At 35.4% G+C, this 20761-nt stretch overlaps 1 protein-coding gene across 1 annotated transcript in view; it reads right to left on the bottom strand.

Annotated features, from left to right (window-relative positions):
* The window catches only part of LOC114049726 (rab3 GTPase-activating protein non-catalytic subunit), a 127945-nt gene that overhangs the window by 66925 nt on the left and 40259 nt on the right, over positions 1-20761 (bottom strand). Inside the window, exons 4-7 of the mRNA XM_027871106.1 lie at positions 5533-5614; positions 3703-3750; positions 3547-3622; positions 2891-2992 (exon numbers count right to left, since the gene is read on the bottom strand). Of these exons, the coding sequence (XP_027726907.1) occupies positions 2891-2992; positions 3547-3622; positions 3703-3750; positions 5533-5614 (308 nt within the window). The remainder of the gene's footprint in view (positions 1-2890; positions 2993-3546; positions 3623-3702; positions 3751-5532; positions 5615-20761) is intronic.

Here is a 20761-nt window from a genome sequence, read left to right as displayed (position 1 = left end):
ATTTTATTTAAATGTCTTGAATAATCTAGGAAAACAAAAACAATGGCTGAATAACTAATTCTAGGGTTCAAAAACAAAAAATACCAGGAAGAGAGACAATAAAAACAAATGGAAAATTTTCCTGAAGATTTTTGGCCAATGCTTTAACATTCTAGACAAATATGAGCTTTTGTATTTATGATGAAGCACAGCCTTAGACTAGTTTTTTTAAATCTTCATTGACATTTATTTTAATCAAAATGTGGAAAACTGAAGGCAGTCCAGAAAAATGAATCAAAATGTTAGAAGAGTTGAAATTGTTTGATCTAAAGAAAGTTAAACATTATACCAGTTACAGTCACATACGTAAAAGGTAATTGAGGGTTAACTTCTACCAATTTTTTCCAACCCATTGTCTACACCCATTACTTCATCTCCCTAACATCCATTTACTCCCAAATCTATGTGACTCACGTCATTATCACTAATGAAATTATTCTTTCAAAATGATCACTACCAATAATTTCCTCAGCAAGTACAATGGGTTTTTCTTCATCTTCATTGTCCCTAAGACTAAATTTCCTTGCCAATGAGTGATATTGGACTAGATAGCCTCTAAGGTCCTTCCTAAATCTAAATTTATGATTCTATGATTTTTTTTTTTTAGGCAGTTGGGGTTAGGTGACTTGCCCAGGGTCACACAGCCAGTAAGTGACAAGTGTTTGGGTCCTCCTGACTTCAGGGCCGGTGCTCTGTCCACTGCGCCACCTTGCTGCCCCTGATTCTATGATTTTAACATTCTCCTTGTCCACTCTAGCACATTTCTGCACATCCCACTTTCCACAAACTCTTGTCTCCAATCTGATTCTCTTCCTACTTGTACCTCCATCTGTTGCCTTCTTGGCTCCTCTTCCTTAAAGGTCAGTGTTCCTTTAGTTTCAGTATCAAGCTTCTACTTTTCTATCTCTATTTTTTAATCTCTTAAGGAGTTCATCCATTCCTATGACTTCTACTATTGAACCCTAAACTTCCAAATCTTTATTTTGCCTTCTCACTTCAACTCCAGTTTTCAAATGGCATTACCATTGTCAAATATTGCCAACAACTTCAAATTCAATAATCTAAAATAGAACTATTTTCTTTCCCTAAACCAACTCCTTCCAAACTTTTCTGTCAACAAAACCAATACTTTACTTCCTAAATTCAGGTGTTCACCAAGTCCTATTAATTTTTTCTTCACAATGTCTCTTGCTACAACCACAGAATGTAAGACATGTAAAATAGACCTCAGAGCTCATCTAATACCCCTATTTTACAAATGACAAAGCTTGCCCAAGGTCACTCAAATAATCAGTGGCAGAGTAGCATTCCCCAACCATTAGTGCTACCACAAGTCCAGTTTATCATCAATTCATCCTTGTATTAAACACTTAACTGCTATCCCTGATTCCATTCCCTTGTCAATTTACTCTATACCTAACTGTTAAATTCAGCTGATCTTCCCATTACATGAATTTCATCATGTCACTCTTCTTTTTGGAATCTTTAAAATGATCCCTAGTGATTCCTGTATCACATCTAAACTTCTCTACTTGACTTTCTAGGCCACCCACAATAACCTGGTATCTTCAATCATATTTCCCACTTCCATGTGTGTGTGTATGTGTATGTATGCATGCATATATGTGTGTGTATACACACACACACACGTCTCTTATATACACACACAAGCATATAAATTTGTATGGGTCTAACAAACACACACACACCTCTTCTACTCTAGTCAAAATTGTTCCTCACCTTCCCAAGAACATAACATGATCCATATTTTCCTTGACGTCATCTCCCTTAACTGAAATAACTTCTCTTTTTCTATCCAAATTTTTTCTAGACTTAGCAATTAGTAATATACTATTTTATACTGTTGGTTAACTTTCACATTATATATTCTTCTCTCTCCAACTATGTTGCAATCATCTTAATAGTAAGATGGCAGCCTTTTACTCTTTTTGGATCCTCCATAGCACTTTAACACAATGGTGAACACACATATAAAATATTTAATAATAGAATAAGCATCCAAACAGTATACACAGGCTAAAACTGCAATCAAAGAGAGGGGGTAACCACACAGACACACTTTACTCTAACAGTGATGAAGCAATGTTACCATCCAACAAGACAAGATGTGGAATGTATGTCTCTGGAGAGACCTACAAATTGAATAGTCAACAATCTATATTTGATTAATTAGTTGATGATTTACCTTCAGACGGAACTGAACTTGACATAATGAGGTATTTTCTACATTCTACAACTCTGGATATTTAGCACAAAAATATTCATTTTGTGCACTTCATCTTCCAAAAACATTATAAATATCAGTCATAACTAATAATTATGTAACTTAATAGATGGATCAACAATCACTTTATAAATGAGATATGGCAGTATTATGTAATATGGTATTAATGATAATATTACTGGAAACTTCTTTCCCTTTTCTAAGAATAATTTTACTTGACAACTATTGCCACAAAATAAAAAAAAATGTAAAGGTGTATAATACCATATTATGTTCTATATTTAAAACTACTTTTTTCCTTGGGAAATTAAAAGTTATTAAATATTATAAACAGTAAAAAGTTGAGGACTCCTAAAAATTACACTCTAAAATAGAAGAAAATATATAATATTCCATTAAACAAAGAAAAGCAAGCCTGAAATTTTCAGCATTTAATTGTTAAGATACTATAGTTTTCGTTTGAAATAGCTTTGCCAACTGTTGGAAACTTCTAAATTTTGTCTCTGCAAAAGAATAAGGAATTGCTCTGGACTAACATCATTGGTTTTTTTGTTTGCTTTTATTTTATTTTGGTTTTGCTTGGTTGGTTGTTTTTTATCTGCTAACCTGCTCTGTAACTCCAGGATGCCTTGGGATTTCATAAGTCCTGCATTTTAGCTGTAGTACAGGGTCTTCATTCAAAAGTTGTGCAAGCAACAAAACACCATTCTAGAAGGAAATCAGAATAGATACAGATATTTAATCTCATTTTAAAAATATACAGATATTTTACAGATAAAGAGTACCTCATTTCCCTACAAAATTTCACGGCTCTAGTTCCTCCTCCTTCTCTCACCTACCCTTTCTCCCACTGAATTAGAGCAGAGGTCCCAAACTTATTTGGCCTTCCACCTCGTTTCAAAAAAGAATTACTCAGCACCCCCCTGGAAATCTTACAAAGTAGGAGAGAAGTCTCAGATTAAGTGTACACTTGTACCCAAAACTACCGCCCCCCTGGATCATTCCAGCACTCCCCAGGGTGTGGTATCACCCACTTCAGGAACCACTGAATTAGAGCAACTATGTGGAAATCCTTAATTGTTGTCCTTTGTTCTTCCTCCATCACCTTTTAATGCCCATTTGTCCCAATGGCTACCGAGAATCTCTATGTTTTTTGGTCAAATTGTTAGGGTACTTATTAGTTAACCTAAAAAATATATAAGATAATCAACTTGGTAGGTTCTCTAAGGGAGTCAAAGTAACGTTGTAAACAAATAACTCACCTCAGTATAGAATCGAACATAACCAGAAGTAAAGCCCACCACGATGCAGGTCCAGTCAGGGCGCCCGGTAGAACTTCTGTTGTAACCAAAATGTCACAAAAATTAAATATCCTATAAACTAAGTTAGAGACAAAAGAATTTTTTGCTTGTTCTTACCTCTTTTGACTCGCCAACGGAATACACAAGGCACTACTTACACATTCCCTAAAAACAAAATTACTATTTTATAAAAAATGAAGATCTAATTTGTTCTTTCAAGTAAACAATTCATAGTAGTAATAGTAATAGTAGTGATGGTAGTTAGTATTTATACAGCACAATAAGGTTTGCAAATTGCTTTACATAATTTGATAAAGGGTTAAAAAAAGCAATGGTGACGGAAAGGATTGGTCACATAAATAGGTCCCAAGTAGTATTAATGATGAAACACATACAATGGTAACATATTCATATTCACACTATCAAAGTCATAATTATGTGAATGAAATATGGCAACTGTTTCCAGCCCAATGGAAATTTAAATAATGCAATCACTTCATGAGATCCATTATGTGCACTAATTGGGACACACACAAAATTTGATTCACTACCTCTTTTTTTCTAAATCTAGTCCAATCCCACAGATAATATCAATTTGTAGAAAAACAAGGAATACCCCAACCCTACTTCTAAAACCTACTAGGTTCTCCTAATACCCTAGAACTATAAAGGAAGTATACTAATTCCCAAAGGAAACTTCCTTCATTTTCCAAAAATTTGAGGTTGTGTCAGGTAGTCCGAGGTGATAAACCATAAAATTCCAAATAGCATCTACTCACTTATCCTCCTTCACCCAACCCCAGACTAACTTCTTCAATAAATCCACACTCCTTACTAACTCACATGGACAACAAGAACATTCCTGCCCAACACTAGTACAAAAGAAAAAAAATTAAAAACACTCACTGAAACAACATACTCTATTCTGGAGATAAAATGTCTTTATTCAAAGGATTTGATTTGAATGATTTGAAAACAAATTTGTATTTCCTCTGATAACTGAACTGAAAGTCTCCAAGATTATCTTATTTATTCCCGAGACGAAGCTTTGAGGCATGGTAAAATTAATTAATATCAAGTTTCTTGGCGTCCTGTGCTACTAGCAGTATATTTTGATACAGTGGATAGAGCAATGGAGTTCAAATGTGGTCTGAGACACTTAATAGCTATCTGATCCTGAGAAAGTCACTTAACTGCTTGCTTCACTTTCTCAACTATAAAATGGGAATAAGAGTATTACCTCCCAGGGCTGTTCTGAAGACGAAATGAGTTAATATTTGTAAGGTACTTAGCAGAGTGTCTAACACATAGTAGACATTTAAGAAATGCTCAATTCCTTCCTTCCTTCCTTTCTTCCTCTCTCCTTCCCCTCCCTTCCATGCTAGAGAGTAGTTCAGAATTTCTCACTCTTTAGGAGGAATCTATTTACTATATTAAGTAATCTCTACAACTCTGAAGAACTTAGAGATTTTAGAAATAAATGATACTATATTTTTCTTCGGGTATTATCCTATATCTAGCCTAGAGGGTATAAATAATTTCTTGAATTCTTGGATGACTATTAGACTGTAAAAGGGATTTTGCATAATTCCTTCAAAACTTTTGAGTCTATTCCAAAAGGTATCAAATTTTCTTCTTTATCACAAAGTAATTTTCTAATGAATTTTCTAAATATTAACAAATTACAACTTATTATTATAATCTATAATTTTGTTATATTTATTATATTAATAATTCACAATTATTTGCTATAAATTAATAAATTTTTAAATATTAATAAATAACAAATGTTCTAAGAAAGTTAAATTTTAACATCAGTTTCAAGGAATTTCTATAGTCGTATTAATGGGTACTTTTTGACCTTTATTACATTTTTTGTAGGTCAAACCAACAGTTTCACATCTATAACATATTTCTTTATATAAGAGATTGTTATTTGGTACCTACCCTTCTTCAACATTTAGAGAACCACTCCAACCAACAGCATATTGCATTTCTTCCTTTCCTTTGTCACTATATTTCCATTTTGCTGAAAAATTAAGATATCAATCTACATAAGAACTCATAAAACCTCAAGTACATTAAAATATTTCATTAAAACATTTGCTCGCTCTTCAAAATATTTTTTTTTTTGCTTTTTTTTGGTGAGGCAATTGGGGTTAAGTGACTTGCCCAGGGTCACACAGCTAATCAGTGTCAAGTGTCTGAGACCGGATTTGAACTCAGGTCCTCCTGACTCCAAAGCCGGAGCTCTAATCTTTTCCCTCTTCAATGCATCCTCCACACAGCTGTTCAAGTGATTTTCCTAAAGTACATGTCTGAATATGTCACTCTCCTATTCAATAAAGTCCAGTGGCTCCCAATTACCTATATGATAATTGCTTTTGGCAATCAAACAGTGTGGTACACTCAAAATTCACAACCTGGTTCCAATCTACCTTTCTAGCCTTATTATACATTACTCCCTTTCATGCATTCTATGGTCCAGCCAAAGTAGCCTTCTTCCTGTTCCTCATAGATAAGAGCATCTTCCATTTCCATGTCTTTTCATTGGCTGTCAATAATAATTATTACTAATAATAATAATAGTTTGCATTTACATAGAGCTAAAGTTTGTAACTCTATTTACACAGAGCTAAAGTTTATTTTGTCTCTTTTTTATTTATTTTTAGTTTTCAACATTCCACAAGATTTTGAGTTCCAAATTCTCTCCCCATATCATCCCTCCCACACCCCAATATGGCATGCATTCTGTACACCCCTTCCCCTAATCTGCCCTCCCTTCTATCTCACCTCCCTTCTCTTATCCCCTTCCCCTTCTATTTTCCTGTAGGGCAGGACAGATTTCTATACTCCATTTCCTGTATTTCCCAGTTGCATGTGAAAATAATTTTTTTTAACATGTGTTTTTAAAACTTTGGGTTCCAAATTTTCATCTTCCTCCCTCTCCACCCACCCTCATTGAAAAGACAAGCAACTCTATACAGGTTATACAGGCATAGTCATATAAAATACTCCCACAGTAGTCATGTTGTAGAAAAACTAAGTCTATTACCCTTTATCCTATCCTGCCCCCCTTTATTCTATTCTCTTTTTTGACCTTGTCCCTCCTCAGCAGTGTTTACTTCTGATTACCACCTCCCCCAATCTGCCCTCCTATCTATCATCCCCCTGCTCTCTTGGCCCCTTCCCCCCATATTTTCCTGTAGGGTAAGATAGATTTCCATACCCAACTGAGTGTGTATGTTATTCCCTCCTTAAGCCAAATCCAATGAGACTAAGATTCCCTCATTCCCTCTCACCTTCTTCCATTTCCCCTCCACTGTAAAAGCCTTTTCTTGTCTGTTTTATGTGAGATAATTTACCCCAGTCTACCTCTCCCCTTCTCCTTCTCCCAGTATAATCCTCTCTCACCCCTTAATTATATTCTCCATATATCACTCCTTCATCTTCAACTTACCCTGTGCCACCTATCTATCTATCTATCCATATACATACATATACTTTTTTCCCTCCAACTACCCTAATATTGACAAAGGTCTCAGGAATTACAAATAGCATCTTTCCATGCAGGAATGTAAACACTTCAACCTTAATAAGTCTCTGATGATTTCTTTTTCCTGTTTACCTCTTCATGTTCCACTTGAGTCTTGTATTGGAAAGTCAAATTTTCTATTTTGCTCTGGTCTTTTCATCAAGAATGCTTGAAAGTCCTCTATTTCACTGAATGACCATTTTTTCCCCCGAAGGATTATACTCAGTTTTGCTGGGTAGGTGATTCTTGGTTGTAATCCTATCTCCTTTGCCCTCCAGAATATTATATTCCATGCCCTGCGGTCCCTGAATGTAGAAGCAGCTAAATCTTGTGTTATCCTGATTGTGTTTCCACAATACTTGAATTGTTTCTTTCTGACTGCTTATAATATTTTCTCCTTGATCTGGGAACTCTGGAATTAGGCTACAATATTCCTAGGAGTTTTCCTTTGGGGATCTCTTTTAGGAGAAGATTGGTAGATTTTTTCCATTTCTATTTTGCCCTCTGGTTCTAAAATATCAGGCCAGTTTTCCTTGATAATTTCTTGAAAGATGATGTCTAGGCTCTTTTTTTGATCATGGCTTTCAGATAGTGCAATAATTTTTAAATTATCTCTCCTAGACCTATCTTCCAGGTCAGTTGTTTTTCCAATGAGATATTTCACATTGTTTTCTAATTTTTCATTCTTTTGGATTTGTTTTACAGTGTCTTGATTTCTCATAAAGTCCCTAGCTTCCAAATGCTCTATTCTAATTTTTAAGGAAGTATTTTCTTCAGTAAGCTTTTGGACTTCCTTTTCCATTTGGCCAATTTTGCTTTTTAGAGCATTCTTCTCCTCATTGACTTTTTGGACCTCTTTAGCCATTTGGGTTAGGCTATTTTTTAAGGTGTTATTTTCTTCAGTATTTTTTTGGGTCTCCTTTAACAAGCTGTTGACTTGTTTTTCATGATTTTCTTGCATCACTCTCATTTCTCTTCCCAGTTTTTCCTCTACTTCTCTTACTTGCTTCTCAAAATCCTTTTTGACCTGGGACTGATTCAGATTTTTCTTGGAGACTTTGGATGTAACAGCTTTGACTTTGTTGTCTTCTTCTGGTTGTATGTTTTGATCTCCTTTGTTACCAAAAAAAGATTCTATGGTCTGACTCGTTTTGTGCTGCGTGCTTATGATCTCAGCCAATTACTTGAGTTATAAACTCTTTGTTAAGGTAGGAGTCTGCTTCCAGTGTGGAGAATGTACTGTCCCAAGCCTCAGAGGTTTTGTGCAGCTGTTTTCAGAGATACTGCTAGGGACCTGTAAATTTTCAGTTCTTCCAAGGTGCTATGATCAAGGGTGAGGTGTTTACTCCTTTTCTGGCCTGTGCTCTAGTCTATGAGTGACCACAAACACTCTTTTCTGTCTTGGAATTTTGAGGAGGATTTCCTCTCCACCACCACTACAAGCTCCACCACGCCAACATTCCTGAATCCTCACCCCAGGACCACAACCAGAACTGTGACCCAGATCCAAGCACAGGCAAAGCAAGAGAATCCTGCATCAGCAGAAAGATCCCTGCAATCCTGCTCTGATCAGTCACTCGATTCTCCCTCAGTCTAGGGACCAGAAGTTCCAGAGACAGCCACCACCCTGGGGCTGAGCTTGAGGACTGGAGCTGCAATCACGCTTCTCTCTCTCACCTCGGACACAGACTTTTCCCACTGACTGTCTAAGTCGTATTTGACATTTGTGGGTTGAGAAGTCTGGAAACCGCCACAGTTGCCCACGATTTAGTCCTCTGAGGCCTGCTCCAGGTTCACTGAGGCCTGCCTTGCCTGAGTACCCATGCCAATCTGAGCTCCTCTCCCTGACCAGTGCGATATAGACCTCTGACCAACCATCCAGGCTGTCTTGGGCTGGAAATTTGTTTTACTCTGTCTTTTTGTGGGTTCTGCTGCTTTAGAATTTGTTTAGAGCCATTTTTCATAGGTATTTGGAGGGGTTTGGGGGAGAGCTCAAGGAAGTCACAGCTTTTACTCTATCATCTTGGCTCCACCCCCCATAGAGCTGAAGTTTGCAAATACTCTTTATAAATATTATCTTATTTGATTCTCACACACACCCTTTAAGGTAGGTGCTATAATTATTCTCACTTCACAATTGAGGAAACTGAGGGTGACAAAGACCAGAGTCACAAAGTTAGTGCTGGAAGCCAAATTTAAACTCAGGTCTTTCAGACTCCAAGTCAAGCATCCTATCTACTGTGCCACCTATTCACTTCTTACCATCACCTCTTCTATATGTACATGTTGCCTCTCATAATAGAATGTAAGTTCCTTGAAGGCAGGAAATATTTTATTTTTGTCTTGGTATCTTCAGTGCCTAGCACAATGCATAATAAATATTTATTTATTGATTGATTTATGGTAGGGTAGAGAAGACAAAAAAAATAATTATAACAAAAATCAGAAAGTGTCAAGTATGGATTACAAAGTGCTACCTACTAAAGATCCAATGAGGGAAAGATTGCTACCAGTTTGCTAACTAGGGAAAGAAGAAAAATCCAAGAAAGCTTCACGAAGGAAATGACATCTAACATCGGTTTTTAAGGATGGGAAACATTTCAGCAGATGAAAAATGGAATTGTATTGCAGAATGAAGAAATACATAACCAAAGGCTTAGAAATAAGAAAGAGAATCTAAGGAAGTGCTTGGAGCTATTCACAAGATTATTCAATGATGTGCAGATTGATGGCATGGGAAAAACTAGAGACAGGGAGACAAACTAGGAGAAGTAATGAAGTAAAGAAGTAACGAAGGCTTGAGTTGGTTGGTTTTTATTTTTTTAGTCTATGTTTTCTTTCACCACATGACTATTATGAATGTTTTGCATGGTTACAAATGTATAACCTATACTGGATTGCTTGCCCTCTCAATGAGGGGAAGTGGTGAGGAAAAAAGGAAGAAATTTGGAACTCAAAGTTTTAAAAACAAATGTTTAAAATTGTTTTTACATGTAACTAGGAAAAAATAAACACGAAATAAAAAAAAGAAATAAGAAAGGCCTGAACTAGACTTATGAGTAGGAAGCAGGGGAGAAATGTAAAAGATTTTCCAGAAGTTACTTATTGAATGTTGAAGAGTGAGGAATTGAAAATGACTGTAAGTTTTGGCCCTGAGTTTTCCCTAAATGGGAAAATGGTATCAGAGATGAAACTTTGTAATTTAGAAAAAGGGAACTATTCTGGAAGTGAAGATGCACTGTTTTGGACATGGTAAATTTGATATCTCAGCAGTACATGTAAATACATATATCTAGGTAGCAGTTAAAAATCTGGGACTGGAGGTCAAGGAAAGACTGAAGCTGAAGACAATATGGAAGCTAGAAACTTTACTTCAAGTGATAATTGCAGTCATGGGAATAAAATAAGATCACCAAGAGAACGCTGAAAACAGACCCCTGTGAAACACCCTTATCTGGAAGATTGAAGGATGAAGAAAAGCCATTAAAATATCAATCCAGAAAAAAATATCAGTCAGAGAATAAGAGACTCACAATACATAGACAGAATAATGAAAGCCAAAGGAAAAAGGGTCAAATGCCAGATATGTCATAAAGAATGAGGACAGAAAAATCCACTGGATTTAGTGAAAAGGACCTTGGACACAATGACCTTCATAGAAAGACAGGTATGGAAACCACATGTGTCAGAAGCTACACAGTCCATACTTGTACCAGAAGGAATGTATGTAACATATTCAGTAGCACTTGTAATATTTTTAAAAAATAAAAATAAACTCAGTTGAATTCTCAATTTAGCAATGGTATAAGACAGACACTGCTCTATAAAAAGTCAATTCCAATCTTTACCCTAAATGTAAATTACGCTCTATTATTAAGATACACCTAATTAGCTCCTCTTTCCTAATAATTCAATTCAATTCAACAAGAATTCATTAAGCACCTACTATGTGCTGGGCATTGGGTAGATCCTAGGTTAACTAAGATACAAATGAAAGTTTCTGCCCTCAAAGGGCTTATATTCTACTAGAAAGATAAAACATACAAACTTTTTTTTATTTAGTGGTTTATTTTTTTTTTAATTTTCTCCAGTTACATGTAAAAACAATTTTTAACATTCGTTTGGGTTCCAAACTCTCTCCCTTCCTTCTTTCCCAATCTTCCTCATCGAGAAGGCAAGCAATTCAATATAGTTTATACATGTGTAGTAAAAACATACATAAACTTAACGAAATACAAAATATATCCAAAGTAAATATAAAGTAATTACTTACAACTGGGGTTATCCTTTGGTTTTAAGGATTTCCAATTTGGTATTTAATTTAGGATTTTTAATTTGGTTTATTTTTTCTAATTTTTAAAATTGTATGCCCAATTCTCTAGTTTATTGATAAAAGCATTTAGAGATATAAACTCTCCCTTAAATACTGCTTTGGCTACACCTCACAAATTTTGGAATACTGTCATTCTCTTTAATGAAATAATTTTGTTACTATGAGCTATTCTTTGACCCACTCACTTTTTAGGATTATTTGGTTTCTGATTAATTTTTATTCTATGTTTCTTTATTGTCTTTTACAGAATGTTATTTTTATTGTATTATGGTCTGAAAAGAATGCATTTAATATTTCTACTTTCCTGTATTTTTTGTGAGGTTATTACTTAATAAAGAGGTTCCCAAACTTATTTGGCCTACTGCCCCCTTTCCAAAAAAAAAAAAAATTACTCAGCGCTCCCCCTAGAAATCTACTTTCTTTAACCCTTTAACGTTTTTTAAAATTTGCATCATTTCTAAAAAATATGAAATATTTTTTTAAAAAGACATCTTACAGGCACCTAGGTGGTGCAGTGGATAGAGCTCTGGCCTTGGAGTCAGGTGGACCTGAGTTCAAATCAGACCTCAGACACTTGACACTTACTAGCTGTGTGACCCTGGGCAAGTCACAACCCCATCTGCCTCACCAAGCAAAAAAAACAAACCCCAAAAAACAAAAACCACCTTCTCTTAAATTTAATAAATTATTGTAAACTTGTGGTTTTGTTTCTGCATTGAAATTTTGATTGTAACAATATAGTATTGGATTGTAAACAAGTCATTACATGCACATATCCCTGCTGATACATGCTAGACTTCCCAACAATGCACGATAGGCTCACCGGCCAACACTTGCTTGTCAAGATCTGTTGAGAGACTTGACTACTGATCTGTTATAACTTGCATTTTGTATGTTTATTTGGAAAATAATGTAATCACTATGACTTTAACTCTGTTATGCAACAGATGAAACAAGCACTAACATTTTTCAGAATTTTCTTATCTTCTTTTCTTTCTTTATGTTTCCACTGACCCTTTACTTTTATTCAACATCCCCAGTTGAACTTGAGGCTACTACTGACCCCCTAAATCGTTCCAGTGTGCCCGGGGGCAATACTGCCTATTTTGGGAACCTCTGCGTTAATTTTTGTGAAGGTGCCACGTACTGCTGAGAAAAAGGTATACTCCTTTCTATTTCCATTCAGTTTTCTCCAGAGCTATACCATATCTAATTTTTCTAAAATTTTGTTCATCTCTTTAATTTCTTATTTATTTTACGGTTAGATTTATCTAGCTCTAAGACAGGAAAGTTGAGGTCCCCACTTGTATTGTTTCACTGTTTAGTTCCTCCTGTAATTCATTTAACTTTTCCTTTAAAAATTTGGATACTATGCTATTTGGGGTACGTGTGTGTGTGTGTGTGTGTGTGTGTGTGTGTGTGTGTGTGTGTGTGTAGTATTGATATTGCTTCAATGTTTTTACCTTTTAGCAAAATGTCATTTCCCTGCTTATCTCTTTTAATTAGAGGTATTTTTTTTTTTTGTGACGGCTTTCCTGGAATTTTTTTTTATTTCACCTCAGCTGAAGCATAATAGATGCTGCTCCAGACCCTTATTTTTACTCTGTGTCTCTTTGTTTCAAGTGTGTTTCTTGTAAACAACATACTGCTGGATTCTGGTTTCTAATCCACTCTTCTATCCACTTCAGTTTTATGGGCAAGTTCATCTCAATCATATTCATAGTTCTGATTACCAACTTTATATTTCCCTCCATCCTATTTTTCCCATTCATCATTCTCTCATTCCCTTTTTATCCTGTCCCTCCTCAAAAGTCTGTTTTGCTTGTGACCACTGTCTTCTTTTATTTGCTCTCCCTTTTACCAGCACTACCACCCTTCTCTTAACTCCCTCCTCTCCTTTTCCCCTATTGAATAAGTTACATTTCTATAACTGAGTGCGTATGTTATACTCTCTTGGAAACAATTCCAATGAGAGTAAGTTTCAAGTACTGCCTACCATCCCCCACCCCTACAATTTTCCCCTTTCCTATGAAAGTCCCTCCTTGTGAGCCTCTTTTATGTGAAATAATTTTCCCTAGTTTTCCTCTGCCTTTCCCTTTCTCCCAATGCATGCCATTTTCTCACCCATTCATTTTTTTTTTTTTACATCATCCCATCATAGTCAACTAACACCCATACATAGCCTTTGTCTATGTATACTCCTAATTGCCCTAATAATGAGAAAGTTCTTAGGAGTTACAAATATGATCTTTCCACGTAGGAAAATGAATAGTTTAACCTTAGGCTTTCTCTTTCCTGTTTACCTTTTTTATGCTTCTCTCGAGTCTTATATTTGAATGTCAAGTTTTCTATTCAGCTTTGGTCTTTCCGTCAAGAATGCTCGAAATTCCCCTATTTTATTAAATACCCATTTTTTCCTGTGAAGGATTACACTCAGTTTTGCTGGATAGCTGATTCTTTCTTGTAATTCTGGATCCTTTGCCTTCCAGAATATATCATATTACAAATTCTTTGCTCCTTTTAATATGGAAGCTGTGAAATCTTATGTGATCCTAATTGTGGTTCTACAATATTTGAATTATTTCTTTCTGGTTGCTTGCAATATTTTCTCCTTGACCTGGGAACTTTGGAATTTGATTGTAATACTCCTGGGAGTTCTCATTTTGGGATATCTTTCAGGAGGTAATTAGTGTATTCTTTCCATTTCTATTTTACCTTCTGGATCTAAGCTATCAGAGCAGTTTTCTTTGACAATTTCTTGAAATAGTATGTCTAGGGTCTTCTTTTTTTTTTTTTTATCATGGCTTTCGGGTAGTCCAACAATTCTTAAATTGTCTCTCTTCAATAGACTTTCCAGGTTAGTTGTTTGTCCAATAAGATATTTCACACTCACTTTTATTTTTCTCATTCTTTTGATTGTTTTTATTATCTACTGATGTCTCACAGAGTCATTAGCTTGCATTGCCCAATTTTAATTTTTAAGGAATTATTTTCTTTAGGTTCAATATGAATGTATACATAGAGCCTATACATTCAAATTGCACACTGTCTTGGGGTAGTAGGAGGGGAGAGATGGGGAGAAAATCTGGAACTCAAAATCTTATAAAAGTGAATGTTGAAAACTAGAAATAAATATTTTTTAAAAAGGAATTTTTTTTCAGTGAAATTTTGTCCGTCTTTTGCCATGTGGCCAATTCTGTTTTTGATTTTTTGTTTGTTTGTTTCCCACTAGCACTGTTATCTTGCTAACTCTCCCAGGAATTCTTTTTGGGGTTGGCATTAGCATTTTTCTTTTTGCTTATAGCTATTTTGAAATCAATGTCTTCTTCTGAGTTTCTGTACTGATCTTCCCTGTCACCACAATGTAGCTTTTTATCGTCAGGTTCTTTTTTGTTGTTGTTTGCTCTTTTTTCCAGTTTATTTCTTGACTTTTAACTTTACATTAAAGTTGCTTTCTGCTCCCAGGATCAAGGGGGCATTGTCCCAAGCTTCAGGAATCTCCTGCTGCTGTTGTTCTAGGTGCCTGTAAGTTTTCAGTGTTTCCAATGTGGTGTGATCTGTGGAGAAGAATGGTCACTGCCCTCCGGGCCTGTGCTCTGGTCCTTACCAAGGATAAATATATTGTATAGGTTGTCTATCCAACTGCATGTCCCAATGTGAGTAACAGATATTCTTCATCTTTTTGGTATTTCCTATGTTGCTTGCCAAGTCAAACTCTTGAGGGGATACAGATCTCCTCCAAGGAGTTTTATAATGTTTTGTAATCGGTATGATGTCATCCGTAAACAGAAGCATTTTACTAATAACATATTTATGTAACATTTCAATATACAGAGCAATTTCTAAGTGTGGAAATTTCTGATTAGCTAATATTTTTATAATTGGTGCCATGTAATTTTTAATGAATTAAAATAATCATGACATCTAAAGTAACTATATATCAAAGAACTAATGCAAATTCATTCTTTTCCACAATGCTTTCCTCAAGATGAAGTGATTAATAATAATTCATATTTATAGTTATGTTAATGTATGCTTTGAATATACTCTCCCAACTCCAATGTCTACTAGCAGGCTGGGCCCCCAGAGGGCAGTAGTTACTTCTCATTTCAGGGCTCTAGGGAACCATCAAAGAGTTGGAAATTTCTTTCTAATGCTATAGCTCATGAGCCCCTACCAGTTTGCCCTCCTCCATTGATTTTCACTTGATATCAATTATTCAATCCAATTTAATTAGCTTTTAGTTAGGGACATTTACTAAGGTTGTGTAGAAAGAGTAGTTGGGTACAAAACATTCCCTGGAAAAGTTTAACACACTTTCCCCTAAGTACATATAGGATCCAAAGGATTTTGCTGTTTTGTGCTTCTTGTCTTCCAGTCAAAGGACAAAGGTTTTCTCTTTTTACATTCTCCTCTGGCTTCCGCAACAATACTCTCTCTAGGGCCTAGCTGAAAAAGTCTCCAAGCTTGCCAATTAAAACTCCTGAATTCTGAACTGTTTGCTATTCTATACAAAACCCACAAGGCATAACTGAGTTTCTTGAGACAATACCAACACAATTCCTATGTGGCACCATTTTATTTCATTCAATGGCCTTCACGTCTTCCAAATTTATTAAGGACTTTTTCTACACCTACTTAAAAGCCTTTGATTAGCCTGTTCAATAAATATTTCTAGGCCATCATCCACACTTAGTCCATTCCTCTGATTGACTGATTCAATCAAGAAGTCAAGGCTCTCTGTAATTATTGAGACAGTAATCTAAGTACAATGCTTCTTAAACTGTGGGGCATGATCCCCTACAGGGTGTGACCCTCAGTTTAAGAAGTGCTGAAGGTGTCGCCAGGGGAAAAGGTTTAAGAAGCCCTGATACTAGGACATTACTCATATTCTATCCCCAGTATAATAATTGCTATCCTCAGCAAATCTTTTGGAGTACGTTTAGCAAAGTTCATAGTCCCAAATCCTGGATAGCTTAATAGTGAATTGTGGAACTTTTGTCCTTTTTTGAAGGCCTTCCCCAGTGCCTTGTATTGCTGACTCTATGTGGCACAGTTTGTAATTAAATCAAATAGTTATTCTTCTTCTTTATTTCTAAGTGCATGGTGATACAATTTAACAAACCAATGTTATTTTACAAAGTTCTAAAGCATTATTAATGGTTCTTAGTGCTTACAAAAAAAACTTTGGCAAACCCAAAACAATAAAAACAAAACAAAAAAAGAAAACAAAGTCAATCAATCACCCTACCACATTCAGAGTAACTAATAACAATGCTGATCAGGTGAGAATGCCTCTATTGATTCAGTCAATCAATCAGAGGTATGAACTAGATGTGAACAAGACCTAGATATCATTTTAATCAATTAACCAATCAACAAAATTTGATTAAGCTGAAAAATCCTTGAAAGCAACTGAATAAAATGGAAAGATGCTTCACAGGGAGTGTGTTGGTATTTGCTGAGGATATTAAATCATGTTCTGCTGGTCTTTTAAAAATGCAAGTCATGTGAAGGAGTCTTACCAAATTCTTTTTATGATACAAATATAGTGCTGATACCTAAACTGGGAAGAGTCAAAACAGAGAAAGAAAATCATAGACCAATTTTCCTAACGAATATAGATGCAAAAATTTTAAATAAAATATTAGAAAATAAGATTACAACAACTTATTACAAGAATAATAAACTATGACCAAGTAAGATTTAGGAATAAGGGCTGGCTCAATATTAGGAAAACTATCAGCATAATTTATCACATCGACAACAAAACTAACAGAAACCACATGATCATCTCAATAGATGCAGAAAAAGCTTTCGACAAAATACAACACCCATTCCTATTAGAAATACTAAAGAGGGGCAGCTAGGTGGCGCAGTGGATGAAGCACTGGCCCTGAAGTCAGGAGGACCTGAGTTCAAATCCAGCCTCAGACCAAACACTTGACACTTACTAGCTTTGTGACCCTGGGCAAGTCACTTAACCCCAATTGCCTAAAAACAAAAAACAAACAAAAAAAAAGGAACACTAGAGAACATAGGAATAAATGGAGTCTTCCTTAAAATGGTAAGTGGCATCTACCTAAAACCTTCAGCAAGCATCATATTTAATGGGGATAAGCTAGAAGCATTTCCAGTAAGATCAGGGGTGAAATAAGGATATTCATTATTATCACTGTTGTTCAATATGGTACTGGAAACGTTAGCTTTAGCAATAAGAGAAGAAACAGAAATTGAAGGTATTAGAATAGGCAAAGAAGAAACAAAGCTATCACTCTTTGCAGATAATATGATGATATACTTAGAGAATCCTAGAGAATCAAGTAAAAGACTACTTGAAATTATAAACAACTTTAGCAAAGTTGTAGGATATAAAATAAACCCACATAAATCATTGGCATTTCTACATATTACCAACAAAGCTTAATAGCAAGAGATAGAAAGAGAAATTCCATTTAAAATTACTGTAGATATTATAAAATATTTAGGAGTCTACTTGCCGAAACAAACCCATTACAAAACACTTTTCACACAAATAAAGTAAGATCTAAATAACTGGAAAAACATCAGTTGCTCATGGGTAGACTGAGCTAATATAATAAAAATGACAATTCTACCTCAGCTAATTTACTTATTCAATGCCATACCAATCAAACTACCAAAAAATTATTTTATAGAGCTAGTAAAAATAATAACAAGATTCATTTGGAAGAACAAAAGGTCCAGAATAACAAGGGAACGAATGAAAAGAAATGCAGGGGAAGGTGGCCTAGCCATTCCAGATCTTAAATTGTATTATAAAGCAGCAATCATCAAAACTACTTGGTGCTGGCTAAGAAATAGAGTGGTGAATCAGTGGAATAGGTTACGTATGCAAGACATAGTAGTCAATGACTATAGTAATCTACTATTTGACAAGCCCAAAGATCCCAGCTTCTGGGATAAGAACTCACTATTTGACAAAAACTGCTGGGAAAACTGGAAAAGAGTATGGCAGAAACTAGACATAGACCAAAATATTACACCATATATCAAAATAAAGTCAAAATGGGTTCATGATTTAGATATAAAGGCTGATACCATAAGCAAACTGGGAGAGCAAGGAATAGTTTACCTGTCAGATTTATGGAGAAAAGAAGAATTTATGACCAAATAAAAGATAGAGAACATTATGAAATGCAAAATGGATAATTTTGATTACATTAAATTGAAAAGTTTTTGCACAAACAAAGCCAATGCAATGAAGGTTAGGAGGGAAGCAGAAAACTAGTAAAGAATTTTTACAACCAATGTCTCTGATAAGGGCTTCATTTCTAAAATATATAGAGAACTAAGTCAAATTTATAAGAATACAAGTCATTCTCCAATTGGTAAATGGTCAAAGGATATTAATAGGCAGTTTTCAGATGAAGAAATTAAAGCCATCTATAGTCAAATGAAAAAATGTTCTAAATCACTATTGATTAGAGAAATGCAAATCAAAACAACTCTGAGATACCACATCACACCTATCAGATTGGCCAACATGACAAAACAGGAAAATGAAAAATGTTGAAGAAGATGTGGGAAAATTGAACACTAATGCATTGTTGGTGGAGTTGTGAAATGATCCAACCATTTTGGAAAGCAATTTGGAACTATGCCCAAAGGGCTATAAAAATATGCATAACCTTTGACCCAGCAATAGCACTTCTAGGACTGTATCCCAAAGAGATCATAAAAATGGGAAAAGGACCCACATGTACAAAAATATTTACAGCAGCTCTTTTTGTGGTGGCAAAGAATTGGAAATTGAGGGAATGTCCATCAACTGGGGAATGGCTGAAGAAGTTGTGGTATATGAATGTAATGGAATACTATTGTGCTATAAGAAATGATGGGCAGGCAGACTTCAGAAAAACCCAGAAAGACTTGTATGGACTGATGCTCAGTGAAGTGAGCAGAACCAGGAGAACATTGTACACAGTAACTGTTGTGTTGTTTGATGACTAACATTGATAGACTTAGCCCTTCTCAGAAATGTAAAGATCTAAGACATCTCCAAAAGTCTCATGATGGAAAATACTATCCACATTCAAAGAAAGAACTATAGAGTTTGAATGCAGATCGAAGCATACTATTTGCTATTTTTTTCCTTCTGTTTTGTTCCCTCTTTCTTGTGGTTCCTCCTATTGGTTCTGATTCTTCCTTACAACATGACTAATGTGAAAATGTTTAATAGGAATGTATATATAGAGCCTATATCAGATTGTGTGCCATCTTGTGAGGGAAGTGGGGGGGGGGGGGGGAATTTAAAACTCAAAAGCTTATGGAACTGATTGTTGATAACTCAAAATAAATTAATAATAAATAAATAAATAAATGAATGAATAGCAAGCAATGTTGGAAATTGGAGAGTTAAAACATTTGGCTCAAAGAGAGAGCAGTTAGCTAAGTCCCTGAGAGGGAATCATTTGGAACAAAGAGAGGACAGAGAGCATCTGTCTCCTTTTCTGCTCCTAAGAAAAATTTTATGAGTGCTCAATGAAGTGGAGAGGAGTTCCAGCACCAAGAAATGTGAGTTACTCCTTTGCCACATTTTAGCTAAGAACCCCCTTTTCTCTCAACTCCTAGTAGTGGGAAAGTATGTGTATGTGGGTGGAAGGAGGGGAAAGAGGTTATTTTCTATGTTAGTAAATACCCCTTTCCTGAATGCTAATTAATTCTGATTGGGAAACTGACCCAAAATATAACAGTAGAGGAAAGCATACTGTTAGGGGCTTCTGAGATACAGAATTACAAAAATCAGCCCCTAAGGGTCCTCTAGAAACATGAGGGAAGATGTTGCAGCCTTCTGAGGACCCAACTTGCCAGTATGAATGGGAGTTGGGTTAGGAGTCCAAGAGTACATACTGTTGTTAACTTTTAATAATGATGATATTGATGATGATGATGATGATGATGATAGAATACACCACACAATAAGGTTTACACATAGTTTTCTTTGTAACAACTTTGTGAGACAGGTAGTACAAGAATTATTATCGCCATATTACAGATAAGGAAAGAGAATTTAAGTGACTTGCCCAAGGTCACAAAGCTAATAAGTGTCAGAGAGTTGGATTTGAATTTCAGGTCTCCTGATTCCAAATCCAATACTCTTTCCACATTACCAAAATATGTCTCTGCAGTGATTACAGCCACAAAACTTACTCACCACACAATCCATCACTTATGTATGTGGAAGGGCACCCTGGACTTGTTTTCTTGAGTTGCCCTGTTTTCCAGAGATGAAATCTGTCTCCCATACCCCTCCAAACTAACATAAC

The sequence above is a fragment of the Vombatus ursinus genome, unplaced genomic scaffold (assembly GCF_900497805.2).
Source record: "Vombatus ursinus unplaced genomic scaffold, bare-nosed wombat genome assembly UNPS02014798.1, whole genome shotgun sequence".
In the NCBI taxonomy this organism is placed as follows: Eukaryota; Metazoa; Chordata; class Mammalia; order Diprotodontia; family Vombatidae; genus Vombatus; species Vombatus ursinus.
This window is presented reverse-complemented; position numbering and strand designations above follow the sequence as displayed.